The sequence below is a fragment of the Muntiacus reevesi genome, chromosome 10 (genome assembly GCF_963930625.1).
Source record: "Muntiacus reevesi chromosome 10, mMunRee1.1, whole genome shotgun sequence".
NCBI classification, from domain to species: domain Eukaryota; kingdom Metazoa; phylum Chordata; class Mammalia; order Artiodactyla; family Cervidae; genus Muntiacus; species Muntiacus reevesi.
This window is the reverse complement of record NC_089258.1, coordinates 15393501-15419808: the sequence shown is the minus strand read 5'-3', so window position 1 is coordinate 15419808 and position 26308 is coordinate 15393501. Positions and strand designations below refer to the sequence as shown.

The window sequence follows — 26308 nt, the reverse complement described above, 5'->3', positions numbered from 1 at the left end:
CACATAGATACACATATAAAATAGTACCCCATTTCCGTGTACATTAATAAACACTTTGAAGGCACCAGGGCTGACAGTCTGCTGTTACTCCCATTTGCGAGGTCCTCTCTCTTGCAGGTTGATGTTGTCTGTGTATCATCATCTCTATTGTGCCACAGAACTTGACCTTTCATTTCTGTATTCTCTTCTACTCTTAGAGGCTTCCAGGATGAACACCTCACTCAAAGTCACTTTCCATTGATTTGGCTCTTTTGATTTTTGACAGTTTACTGAGAGGCTGTACCTCTTTGAAGAACTTTTGCACCAACATGCTAAAAAGGTAGTTATTTGGAGACTGAAAAAATCATTATGAGTGTTGTCATAAGTATTTGTTGTTGGGAAGAATTGCCACCATGTGTCTCTCATGGCAGGTGATTATTCTCCCATGTATGCACTGAACACTAGCCACATCTAAACTTAAAGCATGAGTGTTAAGCTCTGCTCTGGCACAACCATGACAGTTCAGGCGTGGAAACTCTGGAGTGTCTGGTGGCAGATGGGGTGCTGAGGGGAGTCTATGTGGCACCTTCCTCATCCCCTTTCTGAAGTCCAAAAAAGTAAATTAATGGACTTCTATACCCCCCACTTCCTGTTAGAGCTAAAAACCAATTTTAATATCTCTCTTTTAATAATTGCTAAATGCACTGAAGAACCAGCTAAATAGAATTGGCCTGGTTTTCAGTGTTCTCATTTGGACTGTCTGAGAAGTTCTTTTAGAATGAGTCTCAAACATTTCATCATCAAGCCTCTGATTGAGAACCTTTAGGCACCTCGTTTGATGTCGTTCAGTTTGGTTCATGTGTTTACACAGCTCACCTATTGAGTGCATGTTTCTGTAAGCGTATGTTGTTTCTTTGGGTCTGTCTGTTGTTCATTTCCTTTTTAAAAGAAATCATAACTTCATTTGTTTTCTAAGCAAATGGTCATGTACAAGTGCCATTTTTATTCTAAGTTGCATCATTGGGAACCATCACTTCCTGCTTATTTTTTGTGCCTAATTATATTTTGGAGGAAGATAAATACTCAGACTCTTTCCTCAGCCTCTGAAGCCATGAGTCTCTTCACAGGCCTTTCAGTTGGGAGTAGCTGCATTTCAGACTTTGGCTTTTTAAGTCTTCTCGTTTGTGAAGTTTGCCATCATCATACCTTTCAATGCTTCTTGTCCTTAGAGTCTCAGATCTCAGTGTCTATTCCATCACCTCTGGGCTTTAATTTTTTGTTACTGCCATTATCTTTAAAAACTGTATCACTGTAGGAGCCCCAGAATGTTGTATCTAAATATTCTCTCCTGCTGGTTACCTCTGTTCTTTTAAATTATTAATCTTCCTTTGAAATTTCAGCTATCTTCCCATTTGGCTTCCCAAACTGACCTGGACCTTTATACTCAGTACTCTCTTGGGGGTCTCAGAAAACTAAGTGATTGATTCAGATGAGCTGCTCTGATAGAACCTCATCATCATCTAAGTGAGGGTCACCTCCAGATGGGAATTGGTTTCTCTCTTTTCTTTTGCTTCAGTTATCCTCTGAAAGTCGCTGTTTAGTTGAAAGTTACAGTGATCTCTTGGGGAAGGAAAGAAGGGAGGTAGGGTGAAGATCAACGTAGATCAGTCACCCAATACAGAAAGGGGTCGGTGGCTGTCCCCTTGCAGCTGTGCGGCGTGTGGAGCAAGGCGGGAGCAGGTGCGGGCTGCCAGCTGCACTCTGCTAAACTGGAAACGGCTGGCAGTGCCCCGGCTTTTTCTGTAACCAGATTCTGCCTTTGGAAATAATCAAGTAACACTTCTTTATCTTTTCGTTCTTTCCCACTTTTCCCACAGCCTGATTCCTCAGAGAGAAAGAAGGAAAAGGAATGCTTTGCAACAAATGCCCTTAATGGCATTATGGTACTCTCATTGCTCGGCTGCTTTTGCCCTCCCTTCTTTTTTTATTGTTGTTTATTGTTTTTTAATTTTTTGCAGAACTGAAACTTTTTCTGCTCTGCCTTTTCTCTCCTGTTTGTCTTTACTTTATGGTTGATATTGTACTGTCTTTTCCAAAGTATCTGTCATTAAAGAATTATACAAGTGTATACTTTTTAGCATGTCAATATTTTTATTATGTTGCCTTCCTTGTCTTTGATAACTGCGTATGGGACACTTAAAAGCCTTCATGGTAAAATCCTTTTTTTTTTCCCCTGTAGTCCCTCCATTTCAAGGACTAAAACAGTCTTGCGTTAAGTAAAAACCTGTGACCAGAACTGAAGGAAGACTCTAGGAACAGAAAACTACAACAGGACTTTAGCACAATTTATTTGGGAAAAAAAAAAATATTGCAAAAGCCTTAGCTGCTTTCCACCTAACAAGTTTATTCAATGAAGAAAATGTCCACTGGAATTTAAATAACTACATGAGCTTGGGTGCAAGTGAATGACTTGAAGAGGGCCCAACTCTCCTATAGAAATGTCTTGAACACAAAAAGCTGTTGTAAATTAGTCTCAGGTGTAAATATCAAAGCCCTCTGTTATCAGGAGAGCTGACTAGTCTGTGTGGTGCACGTATGTCCCTGTGATGGCAATCATTTTAGCTGCTGGCCTTCAGAAGAATTGAAGATCTGATGGAGGTTTTTTACTTATTTATTTGCTGTTCACCCTGTGTCAAAATTTATAAAGATAAAACAAGCATTACTGAAATGGTACTTTCTGTGATTTGATACTATTTGGTTTAATCATCTTCACTTTAATATTTGTAATACTGTTGTAATGTTAACTCTGTTAAGTACCCAAGCTGCTTGTCTTCCACCAAAGAGTGCTTTATTAACAAGAATCTGTGAAAACCACATTTAAAGACTGTTGCATGTTGTAATACAAAGTGGTACTTTGGTAACCTAAACCTATCAAGAGAATGTTAGTAGTAGCTTTAGAAGACTCAGGAAGAGAGACTAGCTTCAGAGTTGGAAAATTGTTGTATGTCATTCTTTTTTGTGTCACTTTGAGTCTGAAGAATGTCAAGCCTGCCCGCTATTTGGTTACCCAATCATACAAACTAAAATCGTATTTCCAGGCAGGAAAAACCCCCACACTGTTGCTGTTTCCCCTGGAAACAGTGATTCCAAATAATGAGGACTTTTTTTAAAAGTTACTTTGTTAGGGTCTTTCTCTGTAGCATTGTGAATTTTTGTTGTTGTTATGTTAATGGCCTCAGGCCTTTCAGTTTCAATCATGGTTATTTGCATCTAGATTTCACTTATTTGTAAATAAGAAACTCACTGTTGCCTTTGGTTAGGGAATACAACTAATAACTCTTTGCAGAGTGCCTTCTCCCCTCAATCCCACAGAAACACAACAGTCTGTAATGTAAAGCAATCACAAAACAATTTATTTGCTGCTAAAAAGAAACAGGGCCCCAAATAAAAGAATATTTATAATCACCTTGGTTACTTCCATAAGTGAATGATTTAGTTATTGTTAACCAGTGTTTGGCTATCCTGGTTTCGAGAATGAGGGGATATATTGAAAGGCAAAATGCCTTCACATTCTTTACAAGATGAATGCATCAGGTCAGTAGGCAATGCCATTTTTAAAAAGCTGCCTTCTTAATGTAGTTACAAAGAATAATGAGTGGTTGGAATAAGCAGATTAAAGTCTGTTTAATGTAAAAAGTAATTAGAAGACTGTGGATCTCTTATGGTATTTACTGTCTTGGAGTAAATTAGAAGTTTGCCTAGTGCTTGAGGGGAGATGGAAGATGCCATCGTTTTGATCAAACAAGCAGCTCCTCCTCATCGGGCATCATGAGGTAGGGTCATGCCAGCTTCTAAACATCAGGACCAGACCGCAGAAAAACAGTGGTTTTCTATCCCTGAAAGTTCATAAATACAAAGACCCACTTACCTGAGGGAAGACAGCTCTTGATGAAGCTTTGAGTGGGAAAAGAAACCTTCTGTTGGCTGTGTTGTTCTGGGAGATACTAATTATTCAAGCTGTGCCCAGGTATAAAACACTGAATTCTCAGGGCAACTCTTCCTCCCTTTATACCTTTAAAGGCCATTCCCTACATAACTGATCCCAGCAGTTATGAAAATCAAACTTCCATCTGAACCGTTCTTGCTGATCAGCAGAACAAGTAAATGCTGTCTCCCTCACAGTGAATAAGCCATCTGATGTTTTGGCCAAGAGTGAAAAATTGGGGCTTCAATGTACTTTTTGTTTTACAAATTGCCTTTTTGTGTGGCTGCTCAAGTTTTCCAGCTAGAGTTGCTATCACTGTGGTTCTTTCTAAAAATCCTTGTTTTTGACAGGCTCACTGAAAGTAGTCATAGCAAACTAGTGATTTGTTAAGAAACATTCCTTGGAACACACAACTTGGGATAGTGCTTCAGATGGATTGTATAGCACATTGTTAAGGGGATATTGAGAATCTAGGAAGTCTCTGGGTCTGACTGATGGAAAATTCTTTCTGCTGTGAATAAAAGACTCTTCTTCCTGTCCCCAAAGTGAAAGTTCAGCACACCCAAGAATCTTCTCAGAATCTCATTTTTAATTTGTTGTGTAAGATCTTGGTATGGAATATGAAATAGGGCATGTCAGATATGGAGAGATTTCTTTAACTTGAGAGCCTTAAACAGTTTTGAAAATACACCAAGAGAGTTTCCATTGAGATAAAAATTAGAAATGAGTATTTTTAGGTGCCCTTGAAGCTTTCTGGGGACTGAAATCATCAACAGTCAGGGACAGTCCAAAAGAAGAGTGTCTGCCAAACTGGGTACCTAGATGTGTGAACAGACTTCCATTTTGTAATGCTAAAGAAAAAGTAGAAATCCCTCTAACCTGTGAATGAAGAGGGATGGATCCTGAGCAGTGCCTCAGTAAAACAAGTAGCCTTACTTGTCAAAATGTAGCTGCATCTAAGTGGCACGCTGCTCTTCTGGTCTCCAAAATTTTTCTGTTCTAAACTTGATTATCTTAGCCTGTCCCCCACCTGCTTGCTTCCCTGCCCTCTTCCGCCTCTCACAGGGGTGATTTCTACCTCCTGGGCCCAGACAAGATCTAAAAGAGTTCCCAAGTGTTCTCATGAGGCAATGTGTCTGCCCTTGGAGTGTGAGATGCTTCGGTGAGCTGTTCTGGGCCACGTTATGCAAAGAGCTCTGGGAGCCTCTCCTTTGCTTGACAAATGAGCATTGCGCGCCTTTGATGTTTGTCAGAAAGTAGCATAGCTGCTTCTCTTCATACATTTTTTTAAACTAGCAATTGCATTTTGGAAAGCAAAGGCAACTGTAAAAGTCTATTTTAATTCTGTAATAGTTTTCTCCCCTCGAAACTGTCCTGTGAGGCTAGCTGCTACTGTTCCTTTTCTCTTACATCTGAGTATTCTCCTTGTCCCTAAGTGGAAATACTACAGATGTGTTTAATCGACTGGACAGTTCACCTATACTGTGTAGGAAATTACCTCCTTAATTGCCCAGTAGAATTAACTGTCAGCAGATATGTTCATCTAATTATATTACTGCAGTTTTATATCAATGATTTGCAGACTTTTATCTAACCTGCACTCATGTATAGATTATTAAAAGTTTTAAAATGTAACTGATTAATCAATATTTGATCAATCATTGTCTTGATTTTTTTAAGTAAAATGTATATTTCTAATCATATTTTATAAAGCTGAGAGAACTGGTTGAATGAATGTTTATTTTCCTGAAGGTATTTTTAAGATAAAGCTTCATAATGGCCTGTAAACTTTGCATATCTATGTAGTTTGATACATATTGTCAATTTGTGTATTGTAACTGGTTTTATACAAAATGTTGAATAATGGAAGTTGTATAATTATAATCATATAATTAAAAGTATTAACCAAAGAGCCTTTTGAATTTTTTGCTCACTTATCATTCTGAATCATGGTAAGCTGTGGTTAAAGTGTAAAGTAGATATAACCCTCTGCAGTATTAGTTTGCTAGGATGTGGTCTGGGTGGCTTAACAGAAATTTATTTTGTTACACTTCTAGAGGTTAGAAATCCCAAGATCAGAGTGTTGTTGCCTGGGTTGGTTTCTCTTCCTCTCTTCTGATGCCTCTCTCTGTGCCTCCCAATCTCTGGTGTCTCTCTGTCTGTCCTTCATTTCTTGTCATATGAATCAGGTTGGGTTAGGGTCTATTTTAATGGCCTCATTTTAACTTCATTACCTCTTTAAAGGCACTATCCCCAGATACAGTTCCATTCTGAGGTATTGGTGGAAGGACTTTGACTTAAGAATTTGGGGGGTATACTGTTTAGTCTGTAATATCTTCCTCAGGATATGACAGTAAGCAAGTGAGGGGGCTCCTGATATGAACTAATTCTACAGATACCCACTAACCAGCTCTGGCATGTAAAGGTTTGACCCTTTTGACAACTGCTAAGGAAAAGACACATGTAAGTCAGACCCTTGGAGTCTCGTGGGTCATACACTGTAGCCCCTTCATTTTACCTGCCAAGGTCTGGATTAAAGTGCTAAGTAAAGGCAGGACCAGTGCTGGAGCGCTTCGTATCCCGGTGTATAACCAAGGCCGCCATCCACAGCTAATCACCTGCCTTCCGTCTTGGTCTCTTGCAAGGCAGAATCCTAAAAAAACCTAACTGCCCACACCATCATGCAAAGGTTATCCTAGGATGTAGGAACCTGTCCTGCTAAGGGGGCTGTCCAGTTCCCCAAGAACTTAGCTTTGATTTGTGCTAGGATTTTCAAAGTGCAAAGTCAAGGAACTGGTCTGTTCATCCAAACTCCTACATACCACTGCCCTCAGAGAGCAGTTTGTAGGCTTTGCCGCGTCCGCCTGCTCCTCCATGGTTTACCCTGAGTTGTGTGCCCTCCTGCTGACCCACTGGGGCTCAGGTGGCATTGGCCAAGCAGCTCAAGATATGTGAGCGTGAAGGGGGCAGGCTTGGCAGCCAGGCGCTGAGGCTTGGCTCTGGATGAAACTAGAGGACGTGCCTGTTTCTCGTGGGAGCAGCCGTGTCTTCCAGGGCTGTGCAGTGTGAGCAACCAGCCTCTGAGACCCTAGTGCTGTAGATTCTTGCTTCCTCTGTCCAGTTTTCATTTACCACATGGACAATTCACTAAACACCTCTACTTCTTTCCATAAATAAAACGGGAATAAGAGAATTTTCACCGTAAAAATTACAATGAGAATTAAGTGGGATAATACATGGGACGTGCTGCAAGTGGCATTTTCACCTAGCTTTCAGTAAGTTAATTTTTATTGTTCAGTCACTCAGTCGTGTCTGACTCTTTGTGACCCCATTGAGTGCAGCACACCTGGCCTCCTTCACCATCTTCCGGAGCTTACTCAAACTCATGTCCGTTGAGTTGGTGAACGATCTCGTCCTCTGTTGTCCCCTTCTATTCCTGCCTTCAACCTTTCCCAGCATCAGGGTCTTTTCTAATGAGGCAGCTCTTCACATCAGATGGCCAAAGTATTGGAACTTCAGCTTCAGCATCAGTCCTTCCATTGAATATTCAGGATTGCTTTTCTAGGATTCAATAAATTAATTTTTATACATTTAAGGTACTTTTCTCTTAATTAGGTAAAGACCGGTTTTTGATAGCAGATGATCATCTCTCAGTCTCTGCTATTTTTGGTCCCTGCAGCATAATTCCATACAAGTATAATGGTAAACTTTTAAAGAGGCCAGACAATTTGACTTCTGAAGGGAGAAATTCACACACTGAAACTCTCTTTTGAGAGTGATCAAGGCAGAGTGCTGAAATGATTTAGTAGAGAAGGCCCCTTCATGTTGAAATAGCAAGTTGATATGGAAAGGGGCAGTCAGCAATGTGCATTCTAAAATGAGCTTTATTTTATTTATTTATTCTGTGGATCCTTCATCTGCCTCCTGGCTCTTACTTTGTTCATCCATAAAACTGGACCAGTAAGTGCGTGGTGTTTGGATTAAAAGAGACCAAAGTACGTGATTGTGCCTTAGTATGGGGCCTGGTGCCAGTGTGGAGCATAATACCCACCATTGCTTTCTTTTCCTCCACTTTTGGGCCTTAAGTGCAGCTGGGGGTACATTGAGAGGCAGTGTAGTTGAGGAAGTCTCCAAAAACTTCTCTGTAGTATGCCCTGACTTAAGTAATCATCCTCTCCCCATTGTTCCGCCTGCAGGCAGTTTCCATCGTTTTACTGTTTCATCACTGCATGAATATTCTCATATGTAAATTCTTCCTGGGTGGTGCTGCCTATTTCCTTAGGTTAAATTCTTTTAAAAGGCATTTCTAGGTCAGGGACATGCAAACTCTTAAAGCTTTTGATGTACACTGCCTCGAAAAGCAGTTTGGTTAATAATAGTTCAGAGCATGGATTATGGACCCAGACTGGGTGTAAACCTTTGCTCTGCCGCTTATTAGCTGTGTGATTTGGGCCAGAATGACAATATCTAATAAGGTTGTTTGAGGATTTAATATTTGTTAATTACTTAGAACGAGCACCTGGTACATACTGAGAGCCATATATATTATGTTTAATTAAAAAATTAAAATATATGGTTGTATGAGGATTTAACATTTGTTCATCACTTAGAACAAGCACCTGGTACATACTGAGAGCCGTGTATATTATGTTTAATTAAAAAATTAGAATGTTGGCTTAATGCTTTTCAAAAGAACTATCACACATACAGTCCTGAACTCCCTCCGCACCGCATTGGCAGCTGCTGTTGTGACACTGCTGAGCTGGCTAACTAACAGGACATCACTGACCCCAGAGCCATGGGATGCAGTCACCATCCCTCCCTGCTACACATAGTCCCGTCTTTGAGCTGCCCCATTATTCAGATTTGGGGCATTTTGTCTTCTAAGTGGTTAGCATCATACACTCCTTTATTGTGTATAGTCTCACCATCTTCTCACTTACTGGAGGAGCATATGGACTCTGGGAAACCCTTTCAGATTCCTCTCAATAGATAACCCCAGCTCCCTCAGTGGGGAGCCTGGCCCCGTCCACGTGGAATGGAAATCCCTCCACCCTGCCCCTGAAGCACATCTGGTCTCTGCCTTGTCTCAACTGTGTCTCATTTCTTTGCTAGCAAGTCTGCATGGCTTTGACATGCTTCTGGATGATGGGTGCTCTATCCACACTGAGATGCCCAGGTAAGGAGGCCTCCTGCAGGGCGGGACCCTGGCTGCGGCCCCTCTGATTCTTATATCATCGGTTTAAATGAGGAGAGGCTTTGGGTGGGGATAGGGAGAAAGGGGGAGGTAGTAGGGTTTGTGCATTGTTTTATTTTGAGAAAGACAGTGGTTCTCAGGGTGGGTTTGCTTCTCCATGTAAAACAAGATGACTTTTCAGGCACACAATCCTTCCTTGTGTAGAACTCCAGAGAATGCAGCCAGACTGGCATTCCTTGCAAACCTCCCCCACCTGCCCCTCCTACTAAATGCCAGTGACGTTCCCACCCATTGGGTTACCCAACCCCCGCCCCCGCCTCTCCCAATGCACATTTTCAGCCACTTTTTCAGGAGGCAGTACCGCCCCCAGTTGGGAACTGCTGAATAGGTTCAAATACAGCTTTACTGGGCGATGTCACGGAAACAGCAGTAGACTGTGAAGTTAATATTGTGCTCACCTTGTTTAACTCTGGTCCAAGCCCCAGCTGGCAGAGGAAGGGCACGAAGGGAAGCTTTCATTAATATAGGAGGCAGCGGGGGCTGACCCTGAGAACAAGGCCCATTGTCATGAAAGTGGGGGACTCGGACTTCCGGCTGGCCTTCCTGCCTGGCCCTGGCATATCAGTGTAGCAGCCACAGGGAGGTTGCCCATCCTGTGTTCTCCATCCCTAAGCGTGAGGGGTCTGTTGTGACACAGGAGTACCCTAGGCAGACCAGTGATTGGCATATCCTCAAGTAGCAGTTGAGTATTCATTCAACTTTGGCAGACAGGAGTGGGGACGGGGACATGATGACTGGTGGCCACCCTAGCTCACTCCTGCCTTTCAGAGTGTTTCTGTCTGGCCAGCCCCATATTTGTCCACTTTTCAACAGCGTGAAACTTGGGATCTTTTCTCCAGCCTGCAAATTAAACCAGTCCCTGTAGTATCCAGTTACCCCCTGAGACAGGTTCTGGTGTTGTAAATACAACTCCGTCTGTCTCCCCCCCCCCCTTTTCTAGTGATGGTTGGATGTCCCGGGCTGTGACCTTTCTAGACCGACTTTTAATCTGGCTCGGGATCCGCAGGGACTAGATCTCCAGAGGTCTCCCCTGGACAGCACAGCGCTTACCATCGGAAATTTTCTCAAGATGCAATTTAAACCTGTTTCCTCAGGCCCACGCCTCAGCCTCATAGTATAGGAGTTTTTGCCTCGTTCTTCCCCTGGGTATTGAGATCTCAGCCCAAAGCCAGAGCTGGGACTTCCTGTAGGCTACCTGGATGGCTGGGTTGGGAGCAGGACCAGGCTGGCACCCCCTCTGAGGTAGTGGTGCAATTCCAAGTAGATGGCACTCTTGGAGCTTTCTTATATTAGACTCCTTGTGACTATCTGATGGGAGCAGATTCCTCCGTCTCCCTCAAACACAAGATTTTGAAGACTTCCTAGACAAGCCCTCCATGGCATCACTGGCTGAGCGTCATTCAGCTGCAGGGGTGCCGGTCACACAGGTGCACTGAAGGGTACCCACCCCCTAGATGTGTGCCCTGAAGAAGCCTGTTCTCCAGTCGTTCCAAGCCCTGTTCTGGGCCTTCAGGATCCTCGGTGACAATCCCTGAAGGAGGTCTTCCCACCCTAGTCACAGGACCCTGGGTTTCCACGTTCTTCCCTGGGCCACCTGACCTCTGCATTTCTCCTGCATCCTTTCTCCCCAGCATCCTACCCCTCTCACTGAACGTTTCTTTGGCCGCCCCACTCACTTTCACTCTCACTTTCCCTTCTCACCAGAACACTCTCCTTCTGATCATTTTGCACTGCCAAGAATGTAGGACTTACCTCAGGCATATTGTCTTCCTCTCGGTTGCTCTAATGCTGCTCTCCTATCTGAGGGGGTGGGTGAAGTGCAGACCAGAGCCACCAGCACATCTATGCCGGTGGTTCATCAGGTGAGTGAGGTCCCCTGGGGCTGGGCTGTGTACACCCCTAATTGGAGGTATCCTCGGTGCCTCTGGCAGGGTGGCTATCCTGGAGAAAATACTCTTCCTCTTTTTCGAGAACTCTCAGAAACCCCTGAGGGACTTACGTGTAAGTTCAGTTCAGTTGCTCAGTCATGTCCGACTCTTTGTGAACCCATGGACAGCAGCACACCAGGCCTCCCTGTCTATCACCATCTCTGGGAGCCTGCTCAAACTCATGTCCATCAAGTCAGTGATGCCATCCAACCATCTCATCCTCTATCATCCCCTTCTCCTTTTGTCTTCTATCTTTCCCACCATCAGGGTCTTTTCCAGTGAGTTACTTCTTCATATCAGGTGGCCAAAGCATTGGAATTTCAGCTTCAGCACCAGTCCTTCCAATGAATATTCAAGACTGATTTACTTTAGGATGGACTGGTTGGATCTCCTTGCAGTCCAAGGGACTCTCAAGAGTCTTCTCCAACACCACAGTTCAAAAGCATCAATTCTTTGACACTCAGCCTTCTTTATGGTCCAACTCTCATATCCATACATAACTACTGGAAAAAACCATAGCTTTGACTATACAGAGCTTTGTTGGCAAAGTAATGGCTCTGCTTTTTAATATGCTAAGTTTGTCATAGCTTTTCTTCCAAGGAGTCTTTTATTTTCGTGGCTGCAGTCACCATCTGCAGTGACTTTGGAGCCCAAGAAAATAAAGTCTGTCACTGTTTCCACTGTTTCCCCATCTATTTGCCATGAAGTGATGAGACCAGATGCCATGATGTTAGTTTTCTGAATGTGGAGTTTTAAGCCAGCTTTCTCACTCTCCTCTTTCACTTTCATCAAGAGGGTCTTTAGTTCTTCTTCACTTTCTGCCATAAGGGGGGTGTCATCTGCATATCTGAGGTTATTGATATGTCTCCCTGCAATCTTGATTCCAGCTTGTGCTTCATCCAGCCCAGCATTTCTCGTGATGTACTCTGCATATAAGTTAAATAAGCAAGGTGACAATATACAGCCTTGACATACTCCTTTCCCAATTTGAAACCAGTCCATTGTTCCATGTCCAGTTCTAACTATTGCTTCTTGACCTGCATACAGGTTTCTCAGGAGGCAGGTCAGGTGGCCTGGTATTCCCATCTCTGTAAGAATTTCCACAGTTTGTTGTGATCCTCACAATCAAAGGCTTTAGCTTAGTCAATGAAACAGATGTTTTTCTGAAATTCTCTTGCTTTTCCTATGATCCAGTGGATGTTGGCAGTTTGATCTCTGGTTCCCCTGCCTTCTCTGAATCCAGCTTGAACATCTGGATGTTCTCGGTTCATGTACTGTTGAAGCCTGGCTTGGAGAATTTTGAGCATTACTTTGCTAGCATGTGAGATGAGTGCAATTGTGCGGTAGTTTGAGCATTCTTTGGCATTGCCTTTCTTTGGGATTGGAATGAGAGCTGGCCTTTTCCTATGTGTAAGTTGATGCCACTCTATTCTCATGATAGGTGTTCCCCAACAATGCTCCCAAGTCAGCCTTCTGAAATGGGGCCACATTTTTGCAAAGAAACAAGGCCATTGGTGCTCTCCCCACACTATGGGGCCAGTTTCACACGTGGTGAAGCTGTGATAGTTTAGAGTGCATTTGTGGTTTGGTTGGGGAAAATCCTACTGTCTTGGGTCCTGGGAAACCTATGGCCAAGGAAAAGGCTCTCCTAGAGCAACAGGAGATGGGCAGAGGTGGCCTGGGCCAGCAGAGGCTCCTGGAGCACTTAGGACTTTAGGCTCCAGGAGGCCTCTGGGAGAGCCAAGCTTCTGCTCCTGTCTCCGCCAGCACCGTGCCAGCAGCCTTGAACCTAGTCTCGTGCTCTCCCAAGACTTGCCCTCACCACCTGTGCAGGAGACCTATTAACGCGTTCTACATGCGTGCTAAGTTGCTTCGGTTATGTCCAACCCTTTGCGACCCTATGGACTATATCCCGCCAGACTCTTCTGTCCATGGGATTCTCCAGGCAAGAATACTGGAGTGGGTTGCCATGCCCTCCTCCAGGGGACCTTCCCGACTCAGAGGTGGAACCCACGTCTCTTATGTCTCCTGCGCTGGCAGACGGGTTCTTTACCCCTAGCCCCACCTGGGAAGCCCCAAAGCTTTCTCAGAGTACTTCGGATGCTTTTAGGAGAATGTGTCACAGTGCATCATTGCCGTGGGCACACCTCACCCCAGGGATAGCTAAGCACAGCGCATACCCCATGTGGTCCTCTGGCTCCCACAGAGGCACATGTATCTTCTGGCCTTTCCTGACCCTCTCAGCAGCTTTGCCCAAGGGACTAGTAACATGAACTGGAAATTTCAGGGGTGTGTAGAAAGAACACAACTTGGGGACCGAATCTTCTTTCTCCTTCATCTTTTCATCCCATTCCACCCAAATACTAGCTAGGGAGCATGGAAGATGGATGTCTCTTCCTGTTCCCTGACAAGTCATGAGATAATTATAAGACAGCACACAGCAGTTACTCAAGAAATGCTCGTTTCCTCATGTTACCCAGGTTCTGCAACAAAGGTAGAGGGGGACCCTTTAGACTTAAAGGACATTCAGGTAAAGGGCAGAGCCTTATCGCTAAGGTTTGCCTCCTTGGGCAGCGCTTCCTCTCAGTGAGGATAGTACTCCTCTCCAAAGGAGGGCAGGCTGTGATGGGCAGGGTCACACGGACAGCCTCCTGGAGAAATAGGTTCCTTGACTTAGGTGGTGGTTACAATAAAGTTTTGCACTTTTGTGTTGTATTTAACAATAAAGATTTCTTTTCAATAACTTGCTTTCTTCCTTTCTCACTTGCTTCATTACACAAATACTAAGAGCCTCCACGCCTGGGACGTGCTGTGGGCAGTGTCGCTGGCTGCCCGAGCGCCTCACTTCAGGACGGTGTCGGGAGGAGGTGGAGGTGAGGCGGCAGGACCCTGGAATGTGATCCCCACTGCCCTGTCTTCTCTGGGTGCTGAGGACAACAGCAGCAGAGTAAAAGGAAAGTGGCACAGTTTTTCCTCAAAGTGAACCTCTGCTTGTCCTGCTGGGCTCATGCTCTGGTCTCCCCGCCCTCTGTTGGCAGCGTGGCTCTCTCCTGGATAGATTAGTAGGTAGCAGTCCTGTTTTCCCTTCAAGGGCTGACCTTTCCCAGCTTCTGAGACCTGGGTCCTGCTCTTCCCTAGGACTTGCCAACACCACACATGGTGTGGTTTCAAAGGAGAAGCAATGCCATCATCCATGAAACGCCTAAGCCCTGGGCTCGCATGGAGGAGCCGGGGAATAGGGGAGGACAGAGCATCCACTAGAACCCAGCACTAGAAAATGGGGTGCCTGCTACGGCTTCTGTGAGGGGCCAGCTTTGCATGAGATGAAAATGTCAGCTGTTCATCAGTAACACTGGGCTAAAGATGTATTTTTCATAGTAGCCTGGCTAGACGTTCAGACCATCCAGCACCAGGTTCCCAGCCAGCAGCAGCTTTTGCAGTGACTCCGCTTCTTCCCAGATTGTCAGGTTTCATCTGGTCAGAGCAGGGACCAAACCCTCATCCTGTCTGGGTTCACACCTCTCTACTGATGAGGCTGTCCCGGCTGCAGGTCCTGGGACCAGCTCATCTCTAGCTCCTGCTCTGGCAGCCTGAGCCCCTGCAGTGAGCTCCTGGGTGAAGGCTTGGGGCTGGCACACCTGCCTTGGGAATTCAAATATGCTTGACCTCCATTTCTAAAAGGGTTTGTTAGGCTCACAAGTTTTCTTAGATGGGGTTAATTTGGTTAGTATTAAAAATTATCAGCCAGAAACGTGCCCTACCTCATGACAACATGTCTATACCAAATCACCTCAAGGGAGTTGTGCGGGGGAAACTCCTCTGGAAGGCCTTGCCTTGTGAATAGTTCCAAACTCAATCCTGCCTCCTGAGTTTCCCTACATCACATTATGGATTCCTCTTGCCCTGTGCTCTGCCCTGTCTTCTCTGGGGCTGGACTGTGGACAATCATATGACAAAATCCTGACATTCATCTGACCCACCAAATTGGTGAGAGGTAGTCCTGGTGAGCAAATGAAGACCTCTGCAGGCCCGGAAACCATCCCCTATCCCCTCACTAAACTTTTTCTGACCATGAGATCTGAGACTGCTCCGTGATACAGGAATCCTCAGTCTCTTTGGGAAGGATGCAGTGTTTGCATAATACAACATGAAATCTAGCACAAAGGGCTTTGCAAGTGTTACTCATGACACTAAAGGGAATAAGGGAATTTTGAAAGGGATCTCTGTTTTGCCAATCTTCAGAGCCAAGGCAAGGGAGAATGACTTAAGGTGACAGCTCAAGCCTGCACCAGCTGACTATTACGGCTGAACATGACATTTACTCTCACAAAACTTCTTAATTTAGATTAAGGTACTCACATTCACTGTCTTATTCTGGGGAGGGGGAATAAAATGATGACCTTAATACTCAGATTAATAACAAGAATCCAAAAGTAGACTGTCAACCACAGTGGCTTAATGTGACTAAGGGTTCAGCTCTGATTATTCAACAAAATGTGAAATGACTCCACTGTGGTCTTTCCCCATGTTCTTCCCTCTTGACCTGGGTGTCACCGAAAGGATTCAACTCTCTAGACACAAAGTTAGGAGGGAATACCAACCTTTATTTACACTTGGGTTCAAGTTCAGAACTGCCATCTTGGACAGTATAGCAAGGCAAAGAAAAGCACAAATCCTGAGACCAAGGTTCAGATTCCAACATAAGCATGTCAATTGCATAACAAGTTTGTGACTGGTACCCAGTTTCTTCGGTAAAATGGGAAGAGTGTCACCGCAGCTTCCGGGGCTGCTAACAGCTGCCTCCGCCCCAGCCACCATCGTGGCTCTACCCACAGGCAGCTAGCTGAACCGCCATGGGCCTCCCAGTCTCAGCCCTGCTGATTAGTGGGGTTTCCTTGAACCTCCTTGAACCTCCAAGGAAACCCCTAATCCTAACATGCTTCAAAAAGCAAGAAAGAGGAACTCGAACTGGTGCAGGGCCGAGTGAGAAAAACTGCATATAGGTGTTCAGTATTATTTACAAGTCATGCCCAGGACAGGGACAGACAGCCTTTGTACACGGGTGTTGAATTCTCACACTAGCTTTGAGGGAGAAAATCTGCAACACTCTTTTCCCTGGACCCCTTTTCATTTGATCGGTGGCTTAAATAACATGATTTTAAAGATCATATACTTAATACTCATCCTAAAAACCACCCAAACATTAAATATGCACATTTATACTAAGCATGTGTGTATGTGTGTGTTACATACACACAGAAACCACGAGGTAGTTTAAATCACCAGGAAAAACCCCAATACTTTCCCTAATTCTCTGCCACAGAGTGGTAACCTCTGACTGCACAGTAGCTATTTAAAATTACTGGTTAAATAAAAAAACCAAAAAAAAAATTTCCAGGAGAATATAACATTTACAAGTAAATGGTAAATATAACTGTATTTTCATTTCTTGGTCTCTGAAAACTAGGCTGTGACTGCTTTAAATTAATAGCAGAGTTATATGTATTTCCTCTAATACTGAAGGACACAGCCTTCTGGTATCTATACAACTTACTAAGTAGTCTCAATAGATTCTATTTTACAACTTGCTTTACTCTCCATGCTTCTGTGGAGGATTCAATACAATCTCTATGTACAGATTTTAAACATTATTTCTGAACTACATTTGGAATTCATTAAATAAAAAAATAATCACTGTTATCTACCTTCCTGGGAAAGTACCAGACTAACCCCAGCCAGGATGGCTGCTGTCTAGTGTCTGGAGGAATCCCTGTTCCCACAAACCACCCAGACCAAAAAGAGTGCAGTGAGTTCAAACTACACGGGAAAAAGCAACATCTATTGTTCTTAGAGTCTGACTCTCTTCCCCATAGCAAGAAAAGTCTCTTCATAGGTATGCCAGTGCTGTTTAAGTTGCCAGGGAAATTGGGCTGTCTCAGGCCAGAGCAGGGAAGTCTTCAGGGTCATCCGGGTTTGGAGCAACATCTTGTATCTAAAAAAGAGAAGTTTTAAAACCAACTGTCAGTTCACCTGTTCCCACCTGGGTGCAGAAGTGTGTCAGACACAGTACCTGCTCTCGCAGGGAGGAGCTAACAGTAGGGGTAAGTGGCCCAAACACTGAGGGAGGAAGAGGCCCAGCAGGAAGAGAAGAATGGCAGGGTCACCCTATGCGAAGCCCTGCTCTGAGCTGCAGCCAAGTTCTGCTCAGACCCTGCAGAGGGGGCACGGAAGCATGCTTCTCCCTCCTCTGACCTGCTCTGTCCCCGCTGCAGAATGGCTGGCAGTGCCTGCCACCCTGCCTCCCCGCCCTGCCCCGGCCCTCACTCCCACAAATCCTTACTGTGACCCTTTATTTGTACCTTGCGTGCATGTATGCTAAGTCACTTCAGTTGTGTCTGACTCTCTGCAGCCCTATGGACTATAGCCCAACAGCCTCCTCTGTCCATGGGATTCTCCAGGCAAGAATGCTAGAGTGGATTGCCATGCCCTCCCTCCAGGGGATCTTTCAAACTCCTGCATTGGCAGGTGGGTTCTTTACCACCTGGACCCTTTATCTAGCCCCTCGTTCATCCGATAAACATGACTGAAGGTTTGCTACATGGAGATACAAGGGTGATTAAAGACAGTCCCACCCTCGGGAGCTCACAGAGCTCCTGCAGGAGGAGCATACTGGTAACTTCAGTAACAGATGGCCTGGGAATGAATGGAGGCCCACAGTCAGGGCGTCTAGTGCAATTTGGTGGCCATGCACATGTTACAGTTAAGTGATGTCTTCTACAAGAGAAACTTCTCCTGGAGATAACCACAATAAATGAGCAAAAAGAACAGGATTCTGACATAATGCAGCTGTGAAGGGGGGTGGGGCCTGAGGGTGGGGCAGAGCTGGAAGAGCCCAGGTGGGCGGCAGGGCCCCTTGCACCAGATAGCCACACTGCACCACGGCGGCAGAGCTGCTATTGGAAAGGGGCAGGTGTATATTTTCTATTTCCAGAAGAGATCCTTTTTCCAAGCTGGCCTCGAGTTTACCCAGAAAAAACACTTGTTTTCGTTCTTACTGAAGTATAACAAGTTAGACCCCTCCCAGGGGTTGCTCCCTGGAATCAGAGACTCAGGCAGCAAAAGGAACATTTCCAAGACCAGCCATAGAGAAGAGGCTGCCCCATTCTCACAAGGACAGCATGGTGCCTCTGCGGGCTACCGAACCTTGTGCGCGATCCCCACTAAACAGGTATTGGTATATCTGTTCACAAAACACTGATGAAGCGTCTAGTACAGCTTATATTATACTAGGCACTGGGGAAACCAATCTGTCTTCTGGAGACAGCAGATACTGCTCAACAACTGTACCAGTGATAGTACAATTACAAATGCAGATGGTGCTTCAAAGAAATGAAGGATTCTGAGCTGGTCTGAAAGCCTCCTCTGATGAAGGGAGGGTAGAGGATCTATCTTAGGTAAACAGGAAAAGGGGTGGGAGGGAGGCTAGCAGGCAGAAAGGCCCCATGGAGTAAGGAACAAGGTTGTCTGTCCCAGAAGTAGGGCAGTGCTGGCTGAAGGGTGGCAAAGAATGGTTTGACGTGAAAAGGTCGCCTCGAAGCTGTTGGAAGGATTCTGTCTACTCTGAAGGCATCATGGCACAGGGTTGCTTACACCGTAGTAAGCAACTGTCAGTTGATCTAATTCAATACCGAGCCTGGGGGCCTCATCCGATGCACATGTGTGAATTTTTCTCCAGCCCTCAGTGTACAATCGTAGCAGACAGACTTCCCTGGAGACCAGGGCTACACAATGGTCTGTATCCAACTGATGCCCACCATGCTGATGACCATTCCAAACACTCTAACATGAGACCCACACTAGACAGAGGAGAAAGAACGTCCTCTATCTAGATCAGGCAGAACTTGATGATCCTCCAAAATTAAACTCTGTAGGCCCAGGGCATCTTCATCCTCTCACTTAAAAAACCCAGGATTTAGAATATACACACTTACCACCACTTCTGCTCTAGGTTCATAGTTTTCTGCCCTTCTGATCCTTCCCCGGCCTCCCCGTGTGCCACCTCTGGCTCCACGCCCGGGACGAGGGAGGTTACCAAAATTAATCTCCAGCTGGGATGTGATGTCATTGGCCGCTTTCCGGAAAACGTGGGCATCATCTTCATAGTCATCCTTTACCATCTGAAACACAGTTACAGCATCAAACACAGAACATACACATGGCCGTCTCCATGGACACTCACTGGGCTGAGCAGGAGAAGATGCTACTGCTGCTCTGCTTCCAGCTGCGTGGGTTTTACACATTTTGCAGCCACACGTTCTCATACTGACAGGCCTTCTTTTTTTTTATTTAATTGGAGTAGCTGATTTACAGTGCTGGGTTAGTTTCTGCTGTAACAACAAAGTCAGTCAGCTATTGCTGTTGTTCAGTCACTAACTCGTGTCTGACTCTAACTCAATGAACTGTAGCCCTCCAGGCTCCTCTGTCCGTGGGATTCTCCAGGCAAGAATACTGGAGTGGGCTGCCATGTCGTTCTCCATGGGATCTTCCTGACCCAGGGATCGAACCTGTGTCTCCTGCACTGCCGGTGGATTCTGTACTGCTGAGTCACCAGGAAAGCCCCAGTTGGCTATATAAATGCTAAATCCACTCTTTTAAGATTCTATCACCATACAGATCATCACAGAGTATTGAATAGAGTTCCCTAAACTATATAGTAGGTTCTTAATAGTTATCTACTTTATACATAGTAATCTCATAGTCTTAAATCAAGCATTTTTGAACTTACTTCAAGTCAGACCAAATTTCTATCAGTTTAGTAGGTTAAGATGTAAGATTTAACATGACTAACAGAAATCCTATAAATGTTACATATCTAAGTATATTTTGCTGAGATTGAAAAGTTTTAGTTCCTGCCTTTTATTTTGTTCACAAATGCTACTTTGATAAATAAGGAAAATTCACCTTCCTAGAAAAGAACTTGATGGAGAAACTGCTCTTAACATGGGTGCTGACTGTACAAACACCATATGTTAAAAATCGGATGATTTACAGTCAACAATTTAGACTCAAAATATATGGAACGAGTAACACAATAGTATGATTATCTAAGGGTTGCTGCCAAGGCTGAATAAAGAACTCAGGCTGCTTTTTAAAAACCACCTTAGTTAAAATTCTTTGAAAATATACATTTTATTGTATGGGGCTTCCCTTGTAGTAGCTCAGTTGGTAAAGAACCTGCCTGCAATTCAAGAGACCCAGGTTCAATTTCTGGGTTGGAAAAATCCCCCGGTGAAGGAAATAGCAACCCACTCCAGTATTCTTGCCAGGAGAATCCCACGGACACATGAAGAGGTCGAATTAGTTCTGTCTCTTGTTAAAACTGTATTAATAAATCTTCAAATTTGATTTGGTTTCAATTCCTAACAATGGATGAAACAAAAACTTTCACTTGTAAGTAAAATATAAACCTACAGAGAAATATAAACCTGCAGAAAATAGGCCAGTGATTGTGGATGAGAATCTCCAAAGTGTTATATGGTTAAATATCCATTTGCTTGTCCAGCAAATGGAATCAAATTTCCCAGAGCATGCATTTCCCTTTTGGCCATATGTTTATTCCAGGCTTCGTGTTTAACATTTGTGTCCTTGGGCAGATGTACTCTTGAAGTTAAAAAGATGAAGGAAAGAACAATTCAGGAACACTTGCACTCTGGTAACAAGATAGATACAAAAAAATGTAAGAGGCAAAATAATAAACTACTGCCTGATCTAGAAAACAACTGGCTGTCAAGGCACCTCCGCAGAGACACAGCAGACTTCCAGTAAGAAGGCACAGCTTGCAATGGAAGTTGAGTGAGCAAATTGTCAGGCCAAAGTGCTTTAAGGGCCTGCTCTATTCATAGGTTACTGTTAGGTCTTAACTTTGCCAAGAACAGAGCTCCAAGGAAACAAGAGGTATTATTCCAGTGCTTTTGTTCTCTTCAGGGTATCCAGAACAAAGTAGCGACACCAAGATTTGGCTTCTGTCTCTTTAAGAACAATTCCTGGCTAAAATCATCAATGCTGTAAGGTTAATAAGTAACAAAGATGTGTGCCTTACTGAGACCAAGCTCAATGACTCAGCTAACCCAGTTGCTTCAAAGATTCCAGGAGACCTCTCTCAGAAGCCAGGGAAGATGAATCTGGTGTGGATTAAGAAGAACAGCTTCTATTTTTACTTAACATGTCAGCTGCACATTTCAAATCCTGACAGCACAATTGTTTTAGGCAAAACTTTATTTACAAGAGAAGAAAGTGGATAGGGAAAAAAAACCCCAACCCAACTAGCTGATAGACTTGTAAAAAGACCTCAGAGAGCTTTCTGAGAGAATAAGGCTCTGGCCCCGTATGTGTACAAAAAGCCTTTTCTAGAGGAACAGCTCAAAACATAGACTCCCAGAGTTTGGATTGATGGAAAGAGGAGATAAGAAGGAATCCAGTATCATAAATGATCCCCTAGAGAAACTACTCATAAAAAGAATATAACTAACCAAAATGTAAATGGGAACACAGACAAATCTACATAGTATAAAACTCCTGATTTTCAAATGGAAAATCAATGAATAACATCAAGCAGAGAGGAAGAGTGCTCACCACCATCACTGACTCAGAGACTGGTATCAGGATAAATAGCTGTGACTGAACGATACTAACTCTAAATTTTAAAATTATAATGCTTCAGTGTACCCTCCCTTCAGTTTAGGAATTCAAATAGAATGTGCTTGAATAACTCTCTGACCAGCCTTATCAATATATACTGGAAGATATTTTCAAAGCTGAAGCCGCCAATAAATAGGTGAACACAAACCATGTAAAATCAGATCTTAAGAATGTGTTAGCAATCCCAAATGGATAGCTGGCCATGCTAGCAGTGCCTGTCATGGGCTTCAGGGGTCCTCTGGTGAATTTCTGCAGAGGGAGCAAAGCTACTGCAATATCACAAGAAAGGATTCACCCAACTCTGACTGGTTTAAGGTGATCAACTAGCTTCAGTTAAACACACCTATTAAGAATTAGAACTTTGAAAAATAACATTGAATCAGTTTTCTGTACACTTGAAACTATAAAAATATTGTAAATCAACTATACTTGAATTTAAAAGAAAGAGTCAAAACTGAAGGTAATCTAATCACGAAAATGCCTAGTAGTTATCCTATGAAACGGCATCATTCAGGGAAACTTTCTGGATCTCTCTTTTGACACAAAATTGAAATGCAACTAAAATACACAGTATAAGCACAGTCTTCACACAGTTCTGGAGAGAACAGAAAATGTGCTCACTATAACTGCTTTGGATCAAGTATTTAATGGGTCAATTTTTTTTCAGTTAATAAAAATATAGTAAAATTAGGCATGCATGGTTACTCCTAGGTTGAAACAGACACATCTGATTACTATAAGGTTGAAACTAGAATGTCAACTACTAATGTTCTGTTTTGTTTTCAATAAGGTAACAATGAAGATTACCTCTAGATATAAAAGATCATGCTTACATCATCTCTATATTTAGACTTATGTATCACCACTGCTTTGGAAGGGACAGTAGACTCAGGTTTCCGGATGTTAAATTCAGGCTTTGGTCTGGTCTGTTCTTGAAGATTTTTCCACTCATCTAGGGTCATCTCTTGAACTTGAGTTTCTTCTTCTACTTCCAACTCAGGAACTCTATAAAGAAGTATAATCATAAAGAATAATTTTTGGTGGTTCTGAAATGCCTATTTTCTGAAAAAGGAAGTCATACCCATTAGTTTAATGTACTTTCACAGAACTGCGTCTCAGATTTAAATAAGGTAAGAAAATCTTTGAACCATAAGCTTCCTTATTTTCATAATTTTATGCCATCACTCTCAACTGAAGATACTCCCTATCTATGTTGAAAGCAGTCTTTGAAAAATGGGAATATAACCATTCCAGTGACATTAATATTACACTCACCACCAAGCATTCCCTTCCCATATGGCATTACACACAAAATGAGATAATTGTAGAAACAAATGGGAGAAGCTATTGACACAAAACATAGAGCTATTGAGACAAAACATATATAGAGAACATATATAGAGAACAGAGGTTATAAACAGTGAGTCAAAAATGCATTCTTTTATAAATGTCCTCCTTAAATTCATGAATTCTTAAAAAAGACAGACATATAGAACAGTGAAACAAAATTTAATGTCTAGAAATAAGCCCTCATATTTATGAGCAATTAATTTTTTTGACCAGGGTGCCAAAGACCATTATTTTACACGTGGATATTAAGTTTTCCCAGCAACAGTTGATGAAAAGTTCTTTCTCCTTTGAATTAAGTTGAACTTCTACCTCATACCATAAGTATAGGAGCTAAAAGTATAAAACTCTTTTAAGAAAATATAGGCATAAACCTTGGATTAGGCAATGGCTTTTTAGATACAACACTGAAAGCATAAGCATCAGAAGAAAAAGTAAATAAAATGGACATCACCCAAACTGAAAACTTTCATGCTTCAGAAGGACACCATCAAGAAAGTGAAAGGATAACTCAACAGAATGGGAGAAAATATTTGCAAACCATTTATCTGACAAGGGACTTAGATCTAGAATACAAAAAGGACTCTTACAACTCAATATAAATAAATGACACAACTAAAAAAAGTGCAAATGTCAAAACAATGAATGTAAACTTATTTTTGTACATTTCACAATACGTAAATTCTGTATCAGTTTAGGTGGTAGGAACAGGTGTGCTTGCAAATTTTCACAATGAAATGTTTGGAAAAACACTAATATGAAAATATATCCCAGCAACTTCCCAGGTGGTCCAGAGGATAAGGCTCCACCCTCCCTATGCTGGTGGCCTGGGGTTCAATCCCTGGTCAGGAAACTAGATCCTACATGTTGCAACTAAGAGTTCACATGCTGTGTTGAAGATGAACGATCTGGCATGCAGCAACTAAGACCCAGCACAGCCAAGTAAATAAGTATTTAAAATAAAAACATATCCCGAATATACACTGGCAAAAATATAAAAAAACATTAAATTTTGTAATCTCAAATATTGGAAATGAACCAAAATCATCTGGAGAAGATCTTAGTGGAAAAATTACAGACATCAAACATGAATACTAAGCAGCTAAAAAAGAATCAGAAATACATATATTGCTATGGGGCACCTCCTGGATATACTGATAAAACAGCAAGGTAGAATATATGTTTCCATTCACCTAAGGAACACAACATATAAATACATATACATACAGATTTTTTAAATAAAATTATAACATACACCAGGGAAAGAACAGGGATATAAGCTAACTGGAAAATATCATGTCTTAACAGATTGTACTTTGGAAACATGTAAATATTTTGTATAATTATAAAACATTTAAATTCAATATCTAAAATTTGGAAGCAAGATTAGTCAAATTAGCCTAATTGTTTATCACATTGGCAATAAAAAGCATCAGAAAAAAGCTATTTAAAGTGCCTTGAAATATACATTTGATTATTCATCTATATATATAACTTTTTAATAATCATGTTACTGAAGATAGTGTTGGTAATGTTATGAATATTTGTCCTGTGTGTAGCAAATGATAGTACAATGTTACTGAAAACTGGGATTTTCAGCATGGAAGAAAAAGAAAAACGAATGTAAGAAAGTTTAGCTAAAATCTTGTACTCCTAAATTTCAAATGAAAATAATGAATAAACTCATAATATATTTTGTCTTAAAAATGTTAGTGTAATGTGTATTTCTCAGTTCATCCACTTAAATATACTAGAAACAGCTAAGAATCTAGTAGTAGTTAAAAAAAAAAAAAAAAGAATCTAATAGTAGTAAGTAACCCCAGTGCCTAGATTGTGGTTTCTAAATACCATATTCTATCTTTTAAGTTTATTTTATGGAAGCACAGTTAATTTACAATGAACAGTAAAGTGATTCAGTTATGCATAGCTATACATTCTTCTTCATATTATTTTCCATTATGGTTTATCACAGGATATTGAATTCTCTGTGCTATATAGTAGAACCTTGTTATTTATCCATTCCATGTAAAATAGTTTGTATCTACTCATTCCAAACTCCATCCCATCTACTCTCCTCCAACACCCACTCCCCCTTGGCAACCACAGGTCTGTTCTCTATGTCTGTGAGTCTGTTTCTGTTTCACAGATAATTTCACTGGTATCATATTTTAGATTCCATGTGTAAGTGATGCCATACAATTCTAAATACCACATTCTAATAAAGGACTCTGGCTCCCTGGAAAAATGACTCAGTATAAGGCGTGAACTATAGATGATGAGTCATAAACGTGTCCTACCAGAAAGCAAGCAAGCTATCAAAGATTACTGAATGTGTGTCAAAAGGATCAAGGATTAACTTGAAGAGGCTCCCTTCAGTCAAAAAATGGATCAGTTTAAGTACCAATAAGCATAAAATCTCAGTGGACTGAAACACATCAGATAATCTCTAAGTTCATAATGACATTTTAAAAAAGTTACTGGCACCTTTGAAAAATATGAGGAAGCCAACTCATTCTGAAAATGAGTAAAAGTAAAATATTTCTTTTACTATCATTCATTTCCTTAACAAACTTACACCTCACTGTAATCAACTAGTTCTAGGTAAGTTTTTCTTTATAGATCATCCCAGCTACTTAAATAAAGAAAGAATGATAGAATTAGACTATCACTGATTTGCAGCCCTAATAAATCAATGGATAAAGGAAATGATAAGCAGCAGCCTTTCATAAACTTTGCAACAATCATACCAAAAAGTTGAACCTGAATTTGATCAAACCTCTGCCTCTCACTATTAGAATTAAGAAAATTTTTTAAAAATATGAATAACAGAGAAACATGTTCTATTACTCTATAATGCCATACTGGATTTGGCTTGCGCTAAGTAATAACAGCCAATTTTTAAAATTTTTTTCAGGAATTTTGTGATTTGGTTGTTAAATACAGTTGTTAAAAATTAACTTATAGAGAGAAGAACTACAATTCTGCAGCCTTCAAAATGAAAACCACAATCAGAAAGTTAAACAAAAATTAAAAGGCAGAGGGTTATGTCCCAGATGAAGGAACAAGATAAAACCTCAAGGAAAAAATAGCTAAATAAAGGTGAAGATAGGCAAC

General features: G+C 42.3%; 2 protein-coding genes across 13 annotated transcripts in view; one reads left to right on the top strand and one right to left on the bottom strand.

The window, feature by feature from the left end:
* CDC14B (cell division cycle 14B) overlaps nt 1-13827 on the top strand; it is a 131336-nt gene extending 117509 nt beyond the window's left edge. For 5 of the 12 annotated variants that reach the window (XM_065946395.1, XM_065946399.1, XM_065946392.1 and 2 more), the window contains one exon: nt 2219-5874. Coding sequence is in view for 9 of the 12 variants with exons in the window: in XM_065946399.1 (XP_065802471.1) it covers nt 2219-2255 (37 nt within the window). In the remaining 3 variants the exon portion in view is untranslated. The other 7 variants (XM_065946390.1, XM_065946388.1, XM_065946389.1 and 4 more) reach the window with 5 other exon arrangements.
* A 1914-nt stretch (nt 13828-15741) lies between these two features.
* HABP4 (hyaluronan binding protein 4) overlaps nt 15742-26308 on the bottom strand; it is a 34532-nt gene continuing 23965 nt past the window's right edge. The window contains exons 6-8 of the mRNA XM_065947103.1: nt 22681-22852; nt 19141-19326; nt 15742-17141 (exon numbers count right to left, since the gene is read on the bottom strand). Of these exons, the coding sequence (XP_065803175.1) occupies nt 17085-17141; nt 19141-19326; nt 22681-22852 (415 nt within the window). The 3' untranslated portion in view covers nt 15742-17084. The remainder of the gene's footprint in view (nt 17142-19140; nt 19327-22680; nt 22853-26308) is intronic.